Here is a 15,844-nt window from a genome sequence, read left to right as displayed (position 1 = left end):
TGATAGTACACTGGATAAGGGTTTGCCTCTTACATGTCACTTATATTCCCTTTTAATTAATGTTATAACTGTAATAGGCCAAAGTCCAGCTCTCTAACTTCAGCGCCATCTGTCTCTCCCACCTACACTTCAGCTTGTTAAACTTGTTATAACATGTATGACATTCTGCTGTTTACTACATTTTGGCAAGTTGCTGTGGCATGAGAGGAACAGACCACTTTGGGATGAGCTGATATTGGGAAATTATCATAAGAGGATGGTGATGGTGAATGCAAATACAGTTCAAAGTATTATTAACGAGACTGGCAAACAAATCCAACACAATGTTCAAAAACATGGTCCAATAAACAGGCAAAAGGTCAGATGATCAGCAAACATTAATACCAGGACAAAATCCAAACTAGGAACAGAGCAAAGTCAAAAACCAGAATAATGATACACAGAAAGCAAGGCTTGGCAAGTTCAGGTAAACGTATACTGAGTGTTACTTTGCAATGTGGAAGTGGAAATGGCTTTCTTAAAATACTGTGTTAGGGATTGTGTTCATGCGTGTGCGATTAGAAGTCCGGTGACTGATCGTGACCAAGTCTGTGGGTGTTGGGAAGTGTAGTCCATGGCGGCCATGTTTGTATGCCGCGGTGTGTTCTGGGAAACAGAGCTTCTTGCCAAGTCCAGCGTTGACCTGACGGAAATAATCGACTACAACAGCATGCCACGTTTTATTTCTTACATGAAACAATTCTAAAATCAAGTGTTAAACATACAGGAAATCAATAAAGGAATTAAAGAAACAGTGCAATGATTCTGGTAGGAGATGTACTAGATCTCTCGGGTAAAAAAGTATTACAGTGGTCTAGTCTGTGTGACGCATCTTGTGGCTCATGAAGCAGAAATGACTTCTAGATTCTTGTGATAGTTTGTGGGATTGTGTGATTCTTGTGACAGTTTGGGGTATAAATGCAAATCAAGATAAATATCTGTCTTTTTATGCTTTATCACATACAGCAAGAATCTCAACTTGAATTAAGCACACAAATATTTAGATATAGACAATACTGAAGTAATCTGCTCAGTCAAACACAGAGCAGATAAATAGCGGTGTGTCATCTGTGTACTGATGGAAGAAATTTAAATTACATTCAAATTATTAATATATCAACTAGTAAAAGCATTTTTGTGCTAGCTCAGAATCAAGCCCTGGGGAATCCTCTAGGTACTGGCACCCATGGAAACAAACACAAAGTTTAATCCTTGAACTGGACCAGAAAGGTCTGCAGCAGGTCAGATGCACTTTTGCGGTTAGTTGTCAAATAAGCAACATTAAAATGTACAAGAACCAAGACAGATATCATGCTAAAATGTTTCTGTGCAGATATTACGCTAGCAGATGTGGATCTTAATAGACAGACAAAACTACCTCAAATATTTTGACACTTATTTTAAAAAATGCAAACGATTGATGGTAGAGAGACTAAGTAACTGAACAGTAACTACACAAAGAGTTGTTTTTCAATTAGCAAAAATCCATATGGGATTCGATAGGAGGGATTCATTAATATATCTATAGTGGTAATACGAATGTTAGTTTTTCTATGTGATTTGAAATCAAGGCTGCGAAGTAATTACCTTGACATTCAAATGCTTGAATAAATAGGGTGAATAGTGAATAGTTTTTGTCCCGTTCTTGCTTTTCTGCAGAAAGATTCATTTTATAGTAGTAGTTCTATTCTTTCAAGGACATTGATTTGGTGTCTTCCTTTGCTTTAGGAAAGCATTGTTATATCACATGCAGTGAGTTTCGTGTTAAAGGAAAACATGTACGAAAGGAAGTAAAGAAAGAATGAGACCTACATAGGAAACCACAGAATCAGGAATAAATCATAACGGTGTGTGCTGTTATATGAAAATAATCAACGATGGCGTGGTGCTCATTACTAAGTTTCCAATAACAGCATGTCCTGAAGTGTTTCATTCCTCTTATACCACAGCAATTTTTTCTTATAACACTAACATTTTTATATATTGAAGAATGGCATACTTTTTTATCCATTTATAATTACATTTAATGTTGCTGAACAAGATCCACAGAACAAGATCTGCTCTTTTTTCTCTCGAGGAAAAAAGTTGATGAGAAAAAAATGCAGCTTGTCATGTTACAGAAAAAACAGCAAACTGTTACAAACTGATGCAAAGCACTGACGCTGAAGCCTCCTTCCAAAAATGCTAATTGAAAATGCTACGTCTCTTAACAGAAAACGTTGTTGTACGTCATGTACTTGTTGATAACGTATTAGAAAGAGAACATTAATATAACCCTGTGATTTGCCTTTCATCCAGAACTACTGTCAGAGCTGCTGTTATAGGAAATTAATCAACAATATCTGACTAATCAGAACCAGGAATTCATCAACACTGTGGTACAACAACAGGAACGACACCTAAGACATAGTAAATGAGATCAGAAGTTTGTACAATGTAGAGTTATGAGGCTTGAGCATGAGCATGAGAATAGATATTAAAATCTATTTTAAGACACAGCTCCAGCTGGTTAAAATCACAGAAAGGAATTCATTAAACTCATCTAGAAGATGTTTGATGTGTTTAAGAACAGATTGGTCACCCTTGAGATGCAGTCCAAGGTATTCAAATGTGGAACGTTCCCCAGGAGAAATCTGCTCACCGCATCATGTGCTGCACTTTAACTGACACCACCTTCTTATTTATTCTAGAAAAGTGATAGGAGGGTGAGGTTTTTTTGTGTTTTTGATGATCCACATTTTCTTTTCTTTTCTTTCTTTTTTTTTTTTTTTTGATGATCCACGTACTTTTGAGAACACTTCACTGCTTGATGTTTTGAGACTGTTGTTGAGAGTCACTATAGAACAGATGCTATTTGATGCAAGCGGTTGCATTATGATAAGGCTAAACCCATCACCTTTAAAAGGATTTCTGACTTTTCAGACTAGGTTGATGATGTATGGAAACTTGACCTTGTATAAATACATCCCACATATAAGCAAGTCAAGTATGTAATCCCAGTAGGCTAGTGAACAGCCCAGTCTTCCTCTCAAGTGTGGGTGTAGGAGCCGATACGTCTATGGGTTGGAAAAAAAAAAAGTCGAGAAAGTTAGATTGGTGAAAAGGATTCTTTTTCAAACTTTCTGTCTTCGACAGCCTGCATATATACAGAATGTTGAAACAATATGTGGGGGCTGGCTACACTTATAGCTGCCAGATTGTGGTGTTCTCTGATAAAATGCTTCACAATAAGTGATTCTTTGCAGCCAGAAATTTTGTGCTTTAGGTGGTAAGGCAGTGAAACATTGTCCCTAGGCGAAGTTGGCTGTGGTATATGAATTGGAAGGTTCTCTGTATGTTCTGTCAGTATTGATAGCTTGTGGTACTCAATTCCAAGTGCTTGCTATTCCCATTTTTTACATTTATTAATAATTCTGTTGATATCCGGATGCTCTTTCTTTCACCACAGTGGTAGGGGCTGAAATTGGCTTTGGTGTAGCAGCTAGTTCGAAAACCTCTATGTAAGCACTAAGGCCAATCCAGGGTGTGCTAGCATTGGAGTTACCCATCTGGTAAGGTATAGGAGGCATCAAATGCAGTAGAAACTGCACCTTAGGAGATTTTTTTTTTTTTTTGCATAAGCTTATCTTAGTCACCACAGGCAATCATGAATTTCAAATAAATACAAGCAGTCAATTAATCCAAATAATTAGCTAATCAAGATAATGTAGGTTGACTCAGTTTTACTTGGAGCTTGTCTGCCCAATAAATAGCCTCTCAGGAACACTAATGTGCCCTTAGAAGCACTTATCTCAGAATGGTCCCTCAAGACCATCTCTCTCTCTCTCTCTCTCTCTCTCTCTCTCTCTGACACTTTCTCCAGTGATTGTAGCCCAATGTGTCTCCTGGCTCCTCTATCTTTCTTCCTAATGCCTCACCACACAACCCAATCTATTTCCCTTCCTTCCATATCCCCATTCTCGGTCTCTTTATGACCCTAACATCCATATCTGTTCTCTCCCCTAACACCACCCCATCCCCCCCCAACCCCCCCACCGCTGCTTTCTCTCCCTTCATAACCCACTCTGTCTCTCTGTCTCTCTGTCCCTCTCCTCATGTTCATTCCTGTCTCTTTCTCTCTTTCATTATCTTTCAAACTCTTCCCTTCCACTTTTTTTTTTTTTTTTTTTTGGCTCATAATTATCCCCCAGAAAGGCTAATCGAGTCCCATCGCTCATCCCTCCATTGACTGGAAGGGAGCCGTGAGCAAGAGATGACGGAGAGGGAGGAGAACAAAGGAGGGTGAGCAATCTTTCTTTAAGTGCACTGTACTAGCTTTCATTATGATTAAAGTAAAACTTGATCCCACTTAGGAGGTAAGATGGATAAAGATTGGCTGCACGTGTTAGTTAATAAAAAAGACGATAAATAGCACTAGGGCGTGATGCAAATGTGCAAAATGAAAAGCAAGCATGAGGATGTGCAGCCCGTTTTACATTTTGTCATCAAATGAAAGTTATAAGAAGACGTGGTCTCACAAAGAAATCATATACCAAACATATTTCAGGTTTATAAAAGAACATTTTTTAAAAAAATCATAGGAAAAAATCAAGCTACAATACACTCCACACTAACATGGACATAATGCTGCTGTTACTGGTGTAAAGCCAACGTTAAAAAAACAAACAAACAACAACAAAAAAAAAAATCAACCTGTCAGATTTTATAATGAGAGCCCCAACTTTTAGCAAGCCTCTTGTGAGTTTACTGCCACACTCTGCCTCACATTTCTGTCGTCGGCAGTTGTGCAGAAGCGTGGAGGCAGACGGCACATGGCAGGTGCGTCCCATATGCTGCCGTAATGGCTCATTTCAGATTACAGACAGTCCCATCACTCTCTCTCACTCGTCCATCATTTCTTTACCATTCTCCTAGCAGTCGCTCTTGAATCACACTTTTCAGCACATCTTTATCTTTATCTCTGTCTCAGTATTTCTTTTCCCACCAGCACTTCCATTTCCCTCTGACTGAGAGTATAGATTGCCTCTTGACTCTGGTTCACGATGCTATCGATGCTAGTGTAGGCTGCAAGTCGGGTTAAGGGTTAGGCTTAATCGCATATGACCTTGTGTCGGGAATAGCCGCAAATAAGTATTTCCAGTCCATAATACGCACATAGAAAATCTACTGTGCAATGAGAGTGGGCCGTCCTTTAGGAGGAGAGGTAGGCAGATCATCAGCTCATCACTATTTAAGTGCAGATGAATCATGCTTGTGTTCGGGGGAGTGAGAAGGAGAGGGAGAAAAGGTGAGAAAAAGAGAGAGAAGATACAAAAGTCAAAACAAAGAGTAAAAGCGCAAGAAGAGACTGTGATTTGGAGGAGGAATAATCAATCATGCTTTCCTGTTAGCTCTTCTTGTCATGGGGCCAAAGTGTTCCAGGAAGCTGTGATCCAGAGGCTGAGCACAGCACAGAACAGCACACGTATACACACACACACACACACACACACACACACACGTACACACACACACACACCACCTCTCCCCTTTAGCTACCCACACACACAGTTTAACACTAGTATTTATGCAGGACATTTATGTGAGATATTTATGTGGTCTCTTACGGTAGACAGCCACAGTGCAAGGCAAAGAAAGCAGGTGGCACAAGATACTGAGCCGAGCCGATCCATAGACTTTAAGCACTGATCAGACAGTCGAGATCACATGGCGGTGTTTTCACACATTCTGGCACGGTTGGTGCTAAACAGTATTGCCTGTTCATTGCAGATCTCAGCTCTCATCACAAGAGCATTATTAGAACTATTCCTAACTCTCAAACTCAATATATTAGACTACATTAAACTACAAATGTAATCTGGTTCATCAGTCTGTATTCTCCTGATACAGTAACACTTTCTTTGGGTAAGCCATTTTAGATACTCTGCAGTCACCAAATCATCTATAGTGGGGGGTTCTCAAACTTTTTGTAGCCACGGGTGAATAATAAGAAATTTCTCAGACCCCCTCTGAGCATAATCCAACTATCTGAATATTAGATTCATTATGTGAATGGGTACAATAACATTCTGGCTATATAATGGAGTCATACAGCTTTCTGTTCCTGATTCCTTATGGTTTCTGCGTTATTGAGGTTTGGATTCATTCAAGTGACTGGTCGAGCAGGATAATAACTATAAAACTCAATAAATATAATAATTTTTTCAAACTTAAGTACGATCTTTTCCATACGTTACAGTGTCAAATTAATTCTTTTTTTTTTTCCTCCGATATCCTGTTCACTGTGTTTTATTAGTTTTGGCCCGATACTGATTCTGCTTATTGGATCAGTGCCATCTCTATCTGTAACTACTGCACTCATCATAAGATAACAACAAGCCATATTTAAAAAAAAGTACACAATGTCTGGATTTGGTCCCAGGAGGACTAGTTGTTAGGGCACAGCGCTCTCACCGCTGGAGCCCGGGTTTGTTTCCAGGTCAGGGAACCAACCCCAGCCACCGGGGTTGCGTGCAGCAGTGTGCTCTCAGTGCCGGTGCCAAGCCCAGATAAAAATTGGGGAGGTTTGTGTCAGGAAGGGCATCCGGCGTAAAATCTGTGCCAAATCAAAAATACATGGACCAACGATTCGCGGTGGCGACCCTTCACAGCAGCAGCCGAAAGAGGAACAACAACAACAACAACACCACAATGTCTGGATTTCAAATTAAAATGATTGCACTACAGAGCTAAGAAGAATATTTGTCACATACAGATTACAGTGAAATTCAATTTTCTTTGCATATCTGAGCTTGTTAGGTGGTCAGGGTTATACCGCAGGGTCAGCCTTGATACAGCTGGGCTGGGCTTTGAACCCATGCCCTTCTGATCAGTAAGCCTGAGCCTTAACCACCAAGCCACCACTGCACCAGACACACTGACTCTCTACAGATTCTCTAATAACTGTAAACACATCTCATGTTTCTGAGACTCAGTTTATAGACTTGTTCATGACAGTCACCTGACATTTTGTTGATCATCTATAGATTTCTGTTATCGCTGAAATCAATTGGCCATTTTGAATAATAATAATAATTAGTAGTAGTAGTAGTAGTATAGTAAAACAATGAAACTCTGAAAGGTCTACACAAAATTTTTTAAAAATCCTGCAGGCAGGCACGAACTGCATGAACGTAATTTCAATAATGTAAATGGAAGGAAATCTAGTTAAGCCCAGGCGTAGTGCAGGTCTGAATACTGATAACGTTCCTTGCCTATATGTAGACATATCTTAAATCGCCAACTCTGAAAAGGCTCTTAGATTGCATCCATATAATCTTGATTTTGAAGGGTTTTTTTTTTTCCTTTGAATTAAATTTACACACATACAGGACGTGAAAATGAATAAAATCTCCCCAAGTGTAGCACTGAATAGAAATACACTATGCATGCTCAACGTTAGAAGCACACTTTCCTAAAAAAACTTACTCTTTACTAATAATGTATGAAAGCACATGGGGAAGCGTTTGCATTATGCAAATAAGATCACCCTTTCTGTTCCTGACTAGCTGTCCTTCACAGTATATTACATTAGCATATTTCAGTGAATTAGTCTGCTGGTCTTTTTCACTACTGCCAGCTACCTTTTTAATGTGCATTGACATGTTTTCCACTAATTAGGGAAACTGCATTACAAGATTATATACTGCATGTTCCAGTTTTCTAATATTATTCCCTGCACTTACTGGATGTTTTGAGAATGACAAAAAGAAAAACAAAGCGGCGTTTTGGCCCCCGACGTGGTCAGTATCCATCGTGTTTTTGCATCCTGTTATAGACCTTTAGTACACTTCAGACCTTTTAAACCCTGAGGGATGAGGCACACTTGTATTAGATTCAATTACCTTCTCCCTGACAGTAATGTCTTTTCATAAGAAGCAAAGGACTGACTAAAGGATTTTGTGTACTCGTTCACTTGGGTATAAAAAATAACTTGCAGCTCTTTGCCAGTCATTAAATAATACTCCAAATACTTGGTACTTTGCTTATTATTAAAATAAACCTAGCTGATAAAACTAGCAATAATTAACACCTTGCTTTTTTTTTTGAAATTCTGCCAATCAAAGCAAAGAAGGTGATTTTCAAGGGCTAGAATCAGAATAGTGTATAAAAGAATCAGACTCAGTTGTTGAGCTCTTAAATAATCAACACTTCATGACCAATTAATCAATCTGAGATATCCGTATGCTTCAAATTTCATATTTCTCATAGGAAAGGTAATTTTCTGATATGTGTTATTGCATGTCTGGATATTAATCATGATGTTCACTGCAGCACTGTCTCTGCAGAGTCCTGTGTATCATCTTCATCACTATATCACAGCTGATGTTGCATTTTCTGGCTTTCAGCAAATTCACATGATTACTACAACGCACCAACAACACATATCAGCCAATCCGAGGATTAAGCGGATTCAATCGGGGCACCAGTTTTTGGTCTGAGGCACCAAACTTTTTGTAGTTTAAATCTTACTGTTGTTCCTCAAGGTGACTTGGGCACAGGTTGTAAAAACAGGCACAGATGTAACTGTTTTATTATTCATGTTATTCATTCAAATGATTTAATTCTGTACACTCCCATTGTTTTTGCAGTAAAAAAAAAAATAAGGGGAAAAAAATATGCAAATCAACCGATGCTAATGGAATATTTATATTTTATATTTTAAAAATGTAAATATATACCCAGATGGCCACATTTAAGTTTAAGCCGAAGTTATATAAGGTTAAAGAATAAATACTTTTATTCACGCAATTCCTGTTTCCCTTTGATTTATAATTGATCTGTACGGGGCTGTAAAACAGGGATAGTGACTACAAGGATCAGTGATGTTATTAAACATGCACTTGAAATTTGTAAAAAAAAAAAAAAAATGGGACAAGAGACAGTTATTATGGAACAATTCTTGCTTAAGGTTTTCACTAGTAATTACAGCTCAAAGTGCCACTTGAACACTTTTCCCCATTCAGCATGTTGTGATTCCGGTAATTCCGATAATTCTAAGATGCCCTGAGTGTCACGTCAAGATCAGGAACTTCATTTAACTGGAGAGGCCATTGAGCCAACCTCTTACATCTTACAATATGATTATATAAAAGTGAAGATCTTTGACAGAGAGATTCCTCAGCTAGTAGACTCATCGAGGAAGTGGGATATATGTGTGTGTGAGAGAGAGAGAGAGGGAGAGAGAGAAGTTGGAAGAGGAATAATCACCTCTGTGTATCTGGGACATGTGCATCTCTTCAGGGAGTTGTGGGCATGGCCTGCTGGCTTATTGAAACTGATCCCCTTAAACTGAGAGCAAATTGAAAATCTGTTTCCCTCTCCCTCGAGCTCACTGGAGTGCTACAATTAAAGGAGACAATTGCTGTTTGGAATTAAGTTCAAGGCACTCACTTTAAGTCCCCTTCATCCCTATCCTGCTCTCCCTTCTCCTATCTGCCTTAGAGCCATCTATTATGCTCAAGCCCTGGAGAGGGACGGCCTCGCAACTCTCGCCGTAATAACAAGAAACCTCCAGAATGTCGGGCATGAAGGTGGCCAAAAAGAAAAAATATGCATGGCTTCAGACAAACAAAACAAAACAGCTTTGTAGACTTACTGACATCCTATATGCCATGTCCCTTGGCTCTTGACTAATATTTTTTCCTCTCTCCTCCCCCCCCTTCCTCTGTCTCTCTCTGTCTCTCTCTCTCTATTTCAGCACAGATGCCTGCCAATGCCTGTTAGAGGACATTATGAATAACCTCACACTGACAACCACTCCAGAAAAGTTTTAGTTCCTTTTGAAACACGACTGCACTGCAAAAAAAAAAAAAAAAAAAAACGTTACCAAGTGCCAATATCCTGAATATAATCAACTCTATCTAGTATTTCTATATTAGAACATTCTCATAAACAAAATATAAGATCATTAAACCTGTTTCTAGACATTTTTACTAATTTCATGTTGTACATTTTCTTATTCTTTCTAGAAATAAATGCTTAAAATGATCAAACTAGCTATCTGCCAATAGAAAAAGACTACTTCAAGCTTGAAATTAGTAAAGAATGTCTAGAAGTAGGTTTAATCATCTTATATTTGGTTTGTTGTAATCCTATATGAGGTAATATTAGATAAATTTGACTATATTCAAGGTATTTTCATTCATTTTTTTACAATGTCCTAGACACGTTCAAAGTATCGCTTCATTATGACTTTTTTTAGAGAAAATATCTATCAATTCCTCTTGAAAAAGTAAGACAATTCAATGTTACAGCAGACAGTGTTAAATCTGTTGAAATATTTCGCCAATGTTGTCTTGTTCTAAAGTTCAAGGCCCATTCAATTTGTTTAATGGAATGTCAGGCGGAGCGAGGCACACCACTGAACACAATTCATCAAATAAACTGCTTGTAATTTCTCAGTTGCGACTAAAGGAAATAAACAGAGCACGGGGTTGAAATGTATATGTTCATTAGAGCCCACAATAAAAGAGTAGCAGGTCAGGGTTCTAAAGATTTTTAAATGATGAAACATTAATAAGCAGAGAGGTGGTGTAAATTACTGCTGCTGTTGCTGGCTTATGATCACACTTCAGTAGGTCCCATATACAAGCTATTAACCGCTACCGGATTTGTTTGTGCTTGAACAACATTAATTAGAAATCGTGTAGATTATATTATTCTGCAGTATTTGCACTCACGGAGTCACAGAGTCACTATTCCTTCCTTATTATCTGTGACCAAAGACCATAGACTTTGTATCACATGGCCTCACACGCACGGAGCTCAGCAAATATATAGAAGAAAATGGGGACAAACAACGTAGGAAAGCTGTAAGTGAATTTTAAAATGGTATGCTTGCAGTGAGAAGGAACAAATTTGTCCTAAAAATCTGTAATATTATGTATTAAATATTAAATTCCCAATTACAAACAAATGATAACTAAATGTATTAAATGAACGAATGGGGATGAATGAGTAATGGCTGCACGTGCTGTCTCTGAAAACACGCCAGTGATGCAGCACACATAGAGCGTGTTTATCAAGACCCATTTCTGGGACTTATATTGCTGATTTCCTTTTAACTTTGGGAGGACATACCACTTTTTGGAACTTTGGGAGGACACGCCACTTTTGGAGCCCTGATATGGTTAAAGTTTTATACGAAATCGCAGTTATTTTGCTCAGGATTTCAGATATTTCAGATATAAATGTGCAATAAATCCTGTGAATAATGTAATGCAATGTAATGTAATGTGAATGAGCTGTCACTCGAACATCCACCAGGAAAAATGGAGTGACCACGGTCTGCTAGAGTAACGTAAGAGTTGAATAAATATGCATATTTTTCGTAAGCGATAATCATGATCTGACGTCTAAAATTGTGATTCCTGTTTCACCAGGAATCCTGCAGCCTAAAATTAGATCTATAAAACTTTTATGTTTTACTCTGTTGAGTCATGATTGAGCTATGATGGAAAATAAATATTCAGTTCATGATGTACACTTACTGATCACTTTATTAGGAACACCTGTACACCTGCTCATTGATACAATTATCTAATCATTCCTGCAATACAGTGTGTAAAATCATGCACATACAGGTCAAGAGCCTCAGCGTAATGTTCACATCAAACATCGAAATGAGGGAAATAATGTGATATAGACTGTAGCATGGGTGTTGATGCCTGATGAGCTAGCTTAAAAACTGTACAGGTAAAGATTAAAAAATTGCACAATTTTCCCTAGTCTTTTTTCGAATGTTTAAGCGTCCAGTTTCAGTGAGCCTGTTCCCACTGTAGCCTCAGATTCCTGTTCTTGGCTGACAGGAGTGAAACCTGATGTGGTCTTCTGCTGTTGTAGCTCATCCGCCTGAAGGTTCAATGTGTTGTGCACTCTGAGATGCTTTTCTGTTCACCATGGTTGTAAAGAGTGATTATTTACCATCTAGAAACTGCCTGGCCATTCTCCTCTGATCTCTCTCGTCAACAAGGCCTTTCCACCCACAGAACTGCTGCTCACTGGATGTTTCTTGTTTGTTACACCATTCTGTGTAAACTCTACAGACATGTTGTGTGTGAAAATCCCAGGAGATCAGCTGAAATACTCAAAGCACCAACAATTATGCCATTGTCAAAGAGATCACATTTTCCCCCATTCTGATGTTTGATGTGAACATTAACATTAAACTGGTTAGAAGATGATTTTTGTTTCAAAGTACACCATTTTGCCTAAAAACCTCATTCTGTAAGTTTGCAATATTTACCATTAGCTAGAATTTGACTTGCTGACTAGCAAATTAGGTTAGCTACTGGAAATGATGCTAGTCTAACGTGGCATTAGCAAAGAAAACAGGCTAGCTTATTGAAACATACCAAGCTAATGTGAGCAAATTAGTGAAACCTACCTCAACATGGCTCAAATTAGATGGAGTTCATACCTTCTAGGGAGGCAAAGGAGACTTTGAGAGTCTTTGCTTACTCCAGCACACTGAAACATTTTACTGAGGTAGGACCAGGGGCAGTCCAGTGGCTTAACCGTCCTCCGAAGTACATGGATAGCTACAGCATTACCTACGTTGTGTAGCGTGAGAAGGTCACAGTTGGTGATGAATTGCATGATTCTTGGTAGTCTTTTCTACAGTGAAGAACTTGATTGGATGCCAAACTGAAATGATTAGATGTTAAGCTGAACCCATTCAATTGATGTATAGCGTACAGTCATTGATTGGATGAGAGAAGAAGAGACCTTGAGACCTTCAAGATTTGTCACGAGTACTTTAAAGGTCTAAATAAAAATGTAAGTGCGGTTTTTCTCTGGACTTAAAACTGAGCTTACTAAAAAGTGGTAGGGACATGTGTCCAGTGTCCCCAATGTCGAAGGTGTTATGTTACACTTATGGTAGCCCCACATCCCTTCATAGACATGCCATAGACTTGCAAGACATATTGCAGTAGCTAGCAACAGCAGTGAATAGAGCAACTAATGTTTCTATACTTTATACACTCAAACTGGTTGTATGTTTATCACAATTACATTCACACACAATAAAAGTAATGTAGCAAAGAAATCTTTGTATAAACCATTTATTGCTTCTACTGTTAAAGCATATAGAGGTCTTAAGTCATTAATGTCTTACCGCCGTCCACGTCCTCGCCACCAAAGTGGTTCCTATAAAAGAGCATGAGCTCAATTCTGTAGCACTTATACAGGGTGACCAGGAAGACGAGCAAGAGAAGAATGGCACCCAGTCCACCGGCCAGCTCCACTGTGTACATGAGCTCTGCTGAGAAATACACAGAGAGAGGGACAAGAAGAGAAGAGAGATTTATTCACAACTCGCACAGCAACGTCTCTATTGAATTAACACTTGACCGAGAAAAAAGACTCCACAGCACTTCTTTAGGTAGCTGCTGGGGTGAAGCTCGTTAGACACTACATCGACCGCCCCCCTAACCCACTCCACCACACACACACACACACACACACACACACACACTTTGTGGTAAATGGAAACACTGCTCGTGAGCAACTTCCTGTGGGTTACAAACATCCAACAGGATCAAATGATTAGTGTTCAAGCAGTCGGTTTCATAGATGATCGAACTTTCCTCGCAGCCTGGTTATCTATCATCCCAGTGGCCATGACAACATCTGTAAAAGCTGAGCAAGGGAATATTCTGGCGTCTGAATGTGTATAGAGTGTAATTACAGAGGGAGGCGACACCCGACCGGAGGAAGTGATGCAGAGAAGGATGTAAGCCATTCTGCCAATTAGACATAGTTAAGGCACATTTTCCCATGTTAAAGAACCACAGTTGTGTAGCTTTGTTGCAAAGAATGAATTGCAACGGTCCAAATCCTCCAAACCACTTAAGGAAAATCGATTTAGGTCTAACTCATCACGGCTTCAATTGCCAGTTTTCAATACGGCTTCTGCTAGGGTACGTGTAGCATGCAGATAGAATATAGAGGCTAGACTGGTCTGTGTGTGTGTGTGTGTGTGTGTGTGTGTGTGTGTGTCCAGATGCTTTCAGGCTTTGCTGCTGGATTGTCCAGACTGTAGGCATGGCACATCGGCTGACTAATGTTTGCTTGTTCAACTATGGACTGCATTTGTCTCAATCCATCACAGAAGCCAATTCCACTTTCAGACCACAATGGACTGAATGGCAACAAAAATGGACACACACACACAGTATGTGTATAGGTCTACACAATCACACAGGCATAAAAGTTGTAAATGGGTCTTAACTACATCTAGCTTCTGTCCCTATTCTTCTCTTTTTCTCTACTCACTCTCCTCTTTCTTACATCCGCCCTGAAGATCTGTTGTGTTCTAACCATATCTGCTATGTCCATCCCTGACTTGTCCATCACTGATGCTCTCTCTCTTTTCGTCCATCGCTCTTCCTCTCTCCTCCTGACCGCTGTGTAGATTAAGACAAATTATCTGTGAACTGGCAGGTCTATGCTTCACTTATGTGCCAATAGATTTTACAAAGCCACTTGGTGTTGTGTGATTCATCATTCTCTCTCTCTCTCTCTCTCTCTTTCTCTCTCTCTCTCTCTGAGATGGAGCTTCTGCCATCTCGATCTGTCAGAGCTGATATTTGGACAGCGGCTGCTGAGGAATCAGTCACTGATATTTGCTCTCTTCTAGGAAAGGAGAACGCAGGGATGACTCAGGAAAGAAGCTGAAAGGAGAGAGAGAGAGAGAGAGAGAGAGAGAGAGGGAGAATGAGAGGGGGAAGATGGATGAGGTTCATTGTTTGGAGGCTTAGTGTCACGCAAATGGAAAAGAAGCTAGCTGATTTGCCTTCCTGACACAGAATGCATCTTGTGTGTTTGTGTGTCTAGAAAAAAAAAGAAGATAATGCTTTGTTTAATGCTTGCAAACATGCAGCTTGCAGTGAGGAAACAGCTCACATGCTGAGAGTCAAATGCTGAACTGAAGCCTGTAAATTTCAGCATTATTTTGGCTTCTAATGCAGTGTTTGTCTATTTTTGGTATGGTGATCACTGAAAGTGAACTGAACTGCCTCAACCTTGATGCAAACCTATAGTCCTGTAGTCATTCACAAATTATTCTTCTCATATACACACACACACACACACACACATCATCATCATCATCTCTGTCTTCACTACAGGATTAAGCTGATAAACATACATGTACTTCTAGTTGTGGCTGATGCAGACACATACAGTAAGCGTCCACACACTTTGCACCTTTACATTGTGTCCTCCACTCTTATTGTCATATTTCATCCACAATCACAGTTCAGCCATCTTTACTTTGCACTCAAAAAATGAGGAGGCTGCCTAATGTGCTGCAAAACCAAACACAAGATGTCAGCGTAGACACCTCTGGTGCCATTAATAACTTATTATAGGTGCTGTCAGTGCCAAGTGATGTAATGAAAACAACAATTATCAAAAGAACACAGGCAGAGGTGGCAGGACACCAAGTGCTTACATAATGGCAACATTAGCGCTGAGCAAAAGCCTGAAAGATTTACAATGGGCCAGGTCACTCAGTCAACTAGGACGCATGAACTGGCAGAAGCAGGAGAAAAGAACAGCAGAGCGGATTTCAGTGAGTCAACCTTCCTAAAAAATATTTTTATAGACTGTGTGATATGTTTTTTTCCATCTATCCACATACAGTTAATGACACTAATGAAAAATTATTCTAACTCACAGCAGGTGAGAATCATTCATTCTTTCTTCCTCCATAACCACTTTATCCTGGTCTGTGGATTCACTGCCTAATCCTGGGAGT

The 15,844-nt window shown here is 39.3% G+C and overlaps 1 protein-coding gene across 6 annotated transcripts in view; it reads right to left on the bottom strand.

Moving 5' to 3' along the window:
• The window catches only part of il1rapl1b (interleukin 1 receptor accessory protein-like 1b), a 350,185-nt gene that overhangs the window by 9,229 nt on the left and 325,112 nt on the right, over positions 1-15,844 (bottom strand). For 4 of the 6 annotated variants that reach the window (XM_034299839.2, XM_053229548.1, XM_034299837.2 and 1 more), the window contains one exon: positions 13,199-13,345. In XM_034299839.2, coding sequence (XP_034155730.2) covers positions 13,199-13,345 — 147 coding nt within the window. The remainder of the gene's footprint in view (positions 1-13,198; positions 13,346-15,844) is intronic. The other 2 variants (XM_053229547.1, XM_053229549.1) reach the window with 1 other exon arrangement.

Source organism: Pangasianodon hypophthalmus, chromosome 25 (assembly GCF_027358585.1).
Source record: "Pangasianodon hypophthalmus isolate fPanHyp1 chromosome 25, fPanHyp1.pri, whole genome shotgun sequence".
In the NCBI taxonomy this organism is placed as follows: domain Eukaryota; kingdom Metazoa; phylum Chordata; class Actinopteri; order Siluriformes; family Pangasiidae; genus Pangasianodon; species Pangasianodon hypophthalmus.
This window is presented reverse-complemented; position numbering and strand designations above follow the sequence as displayed.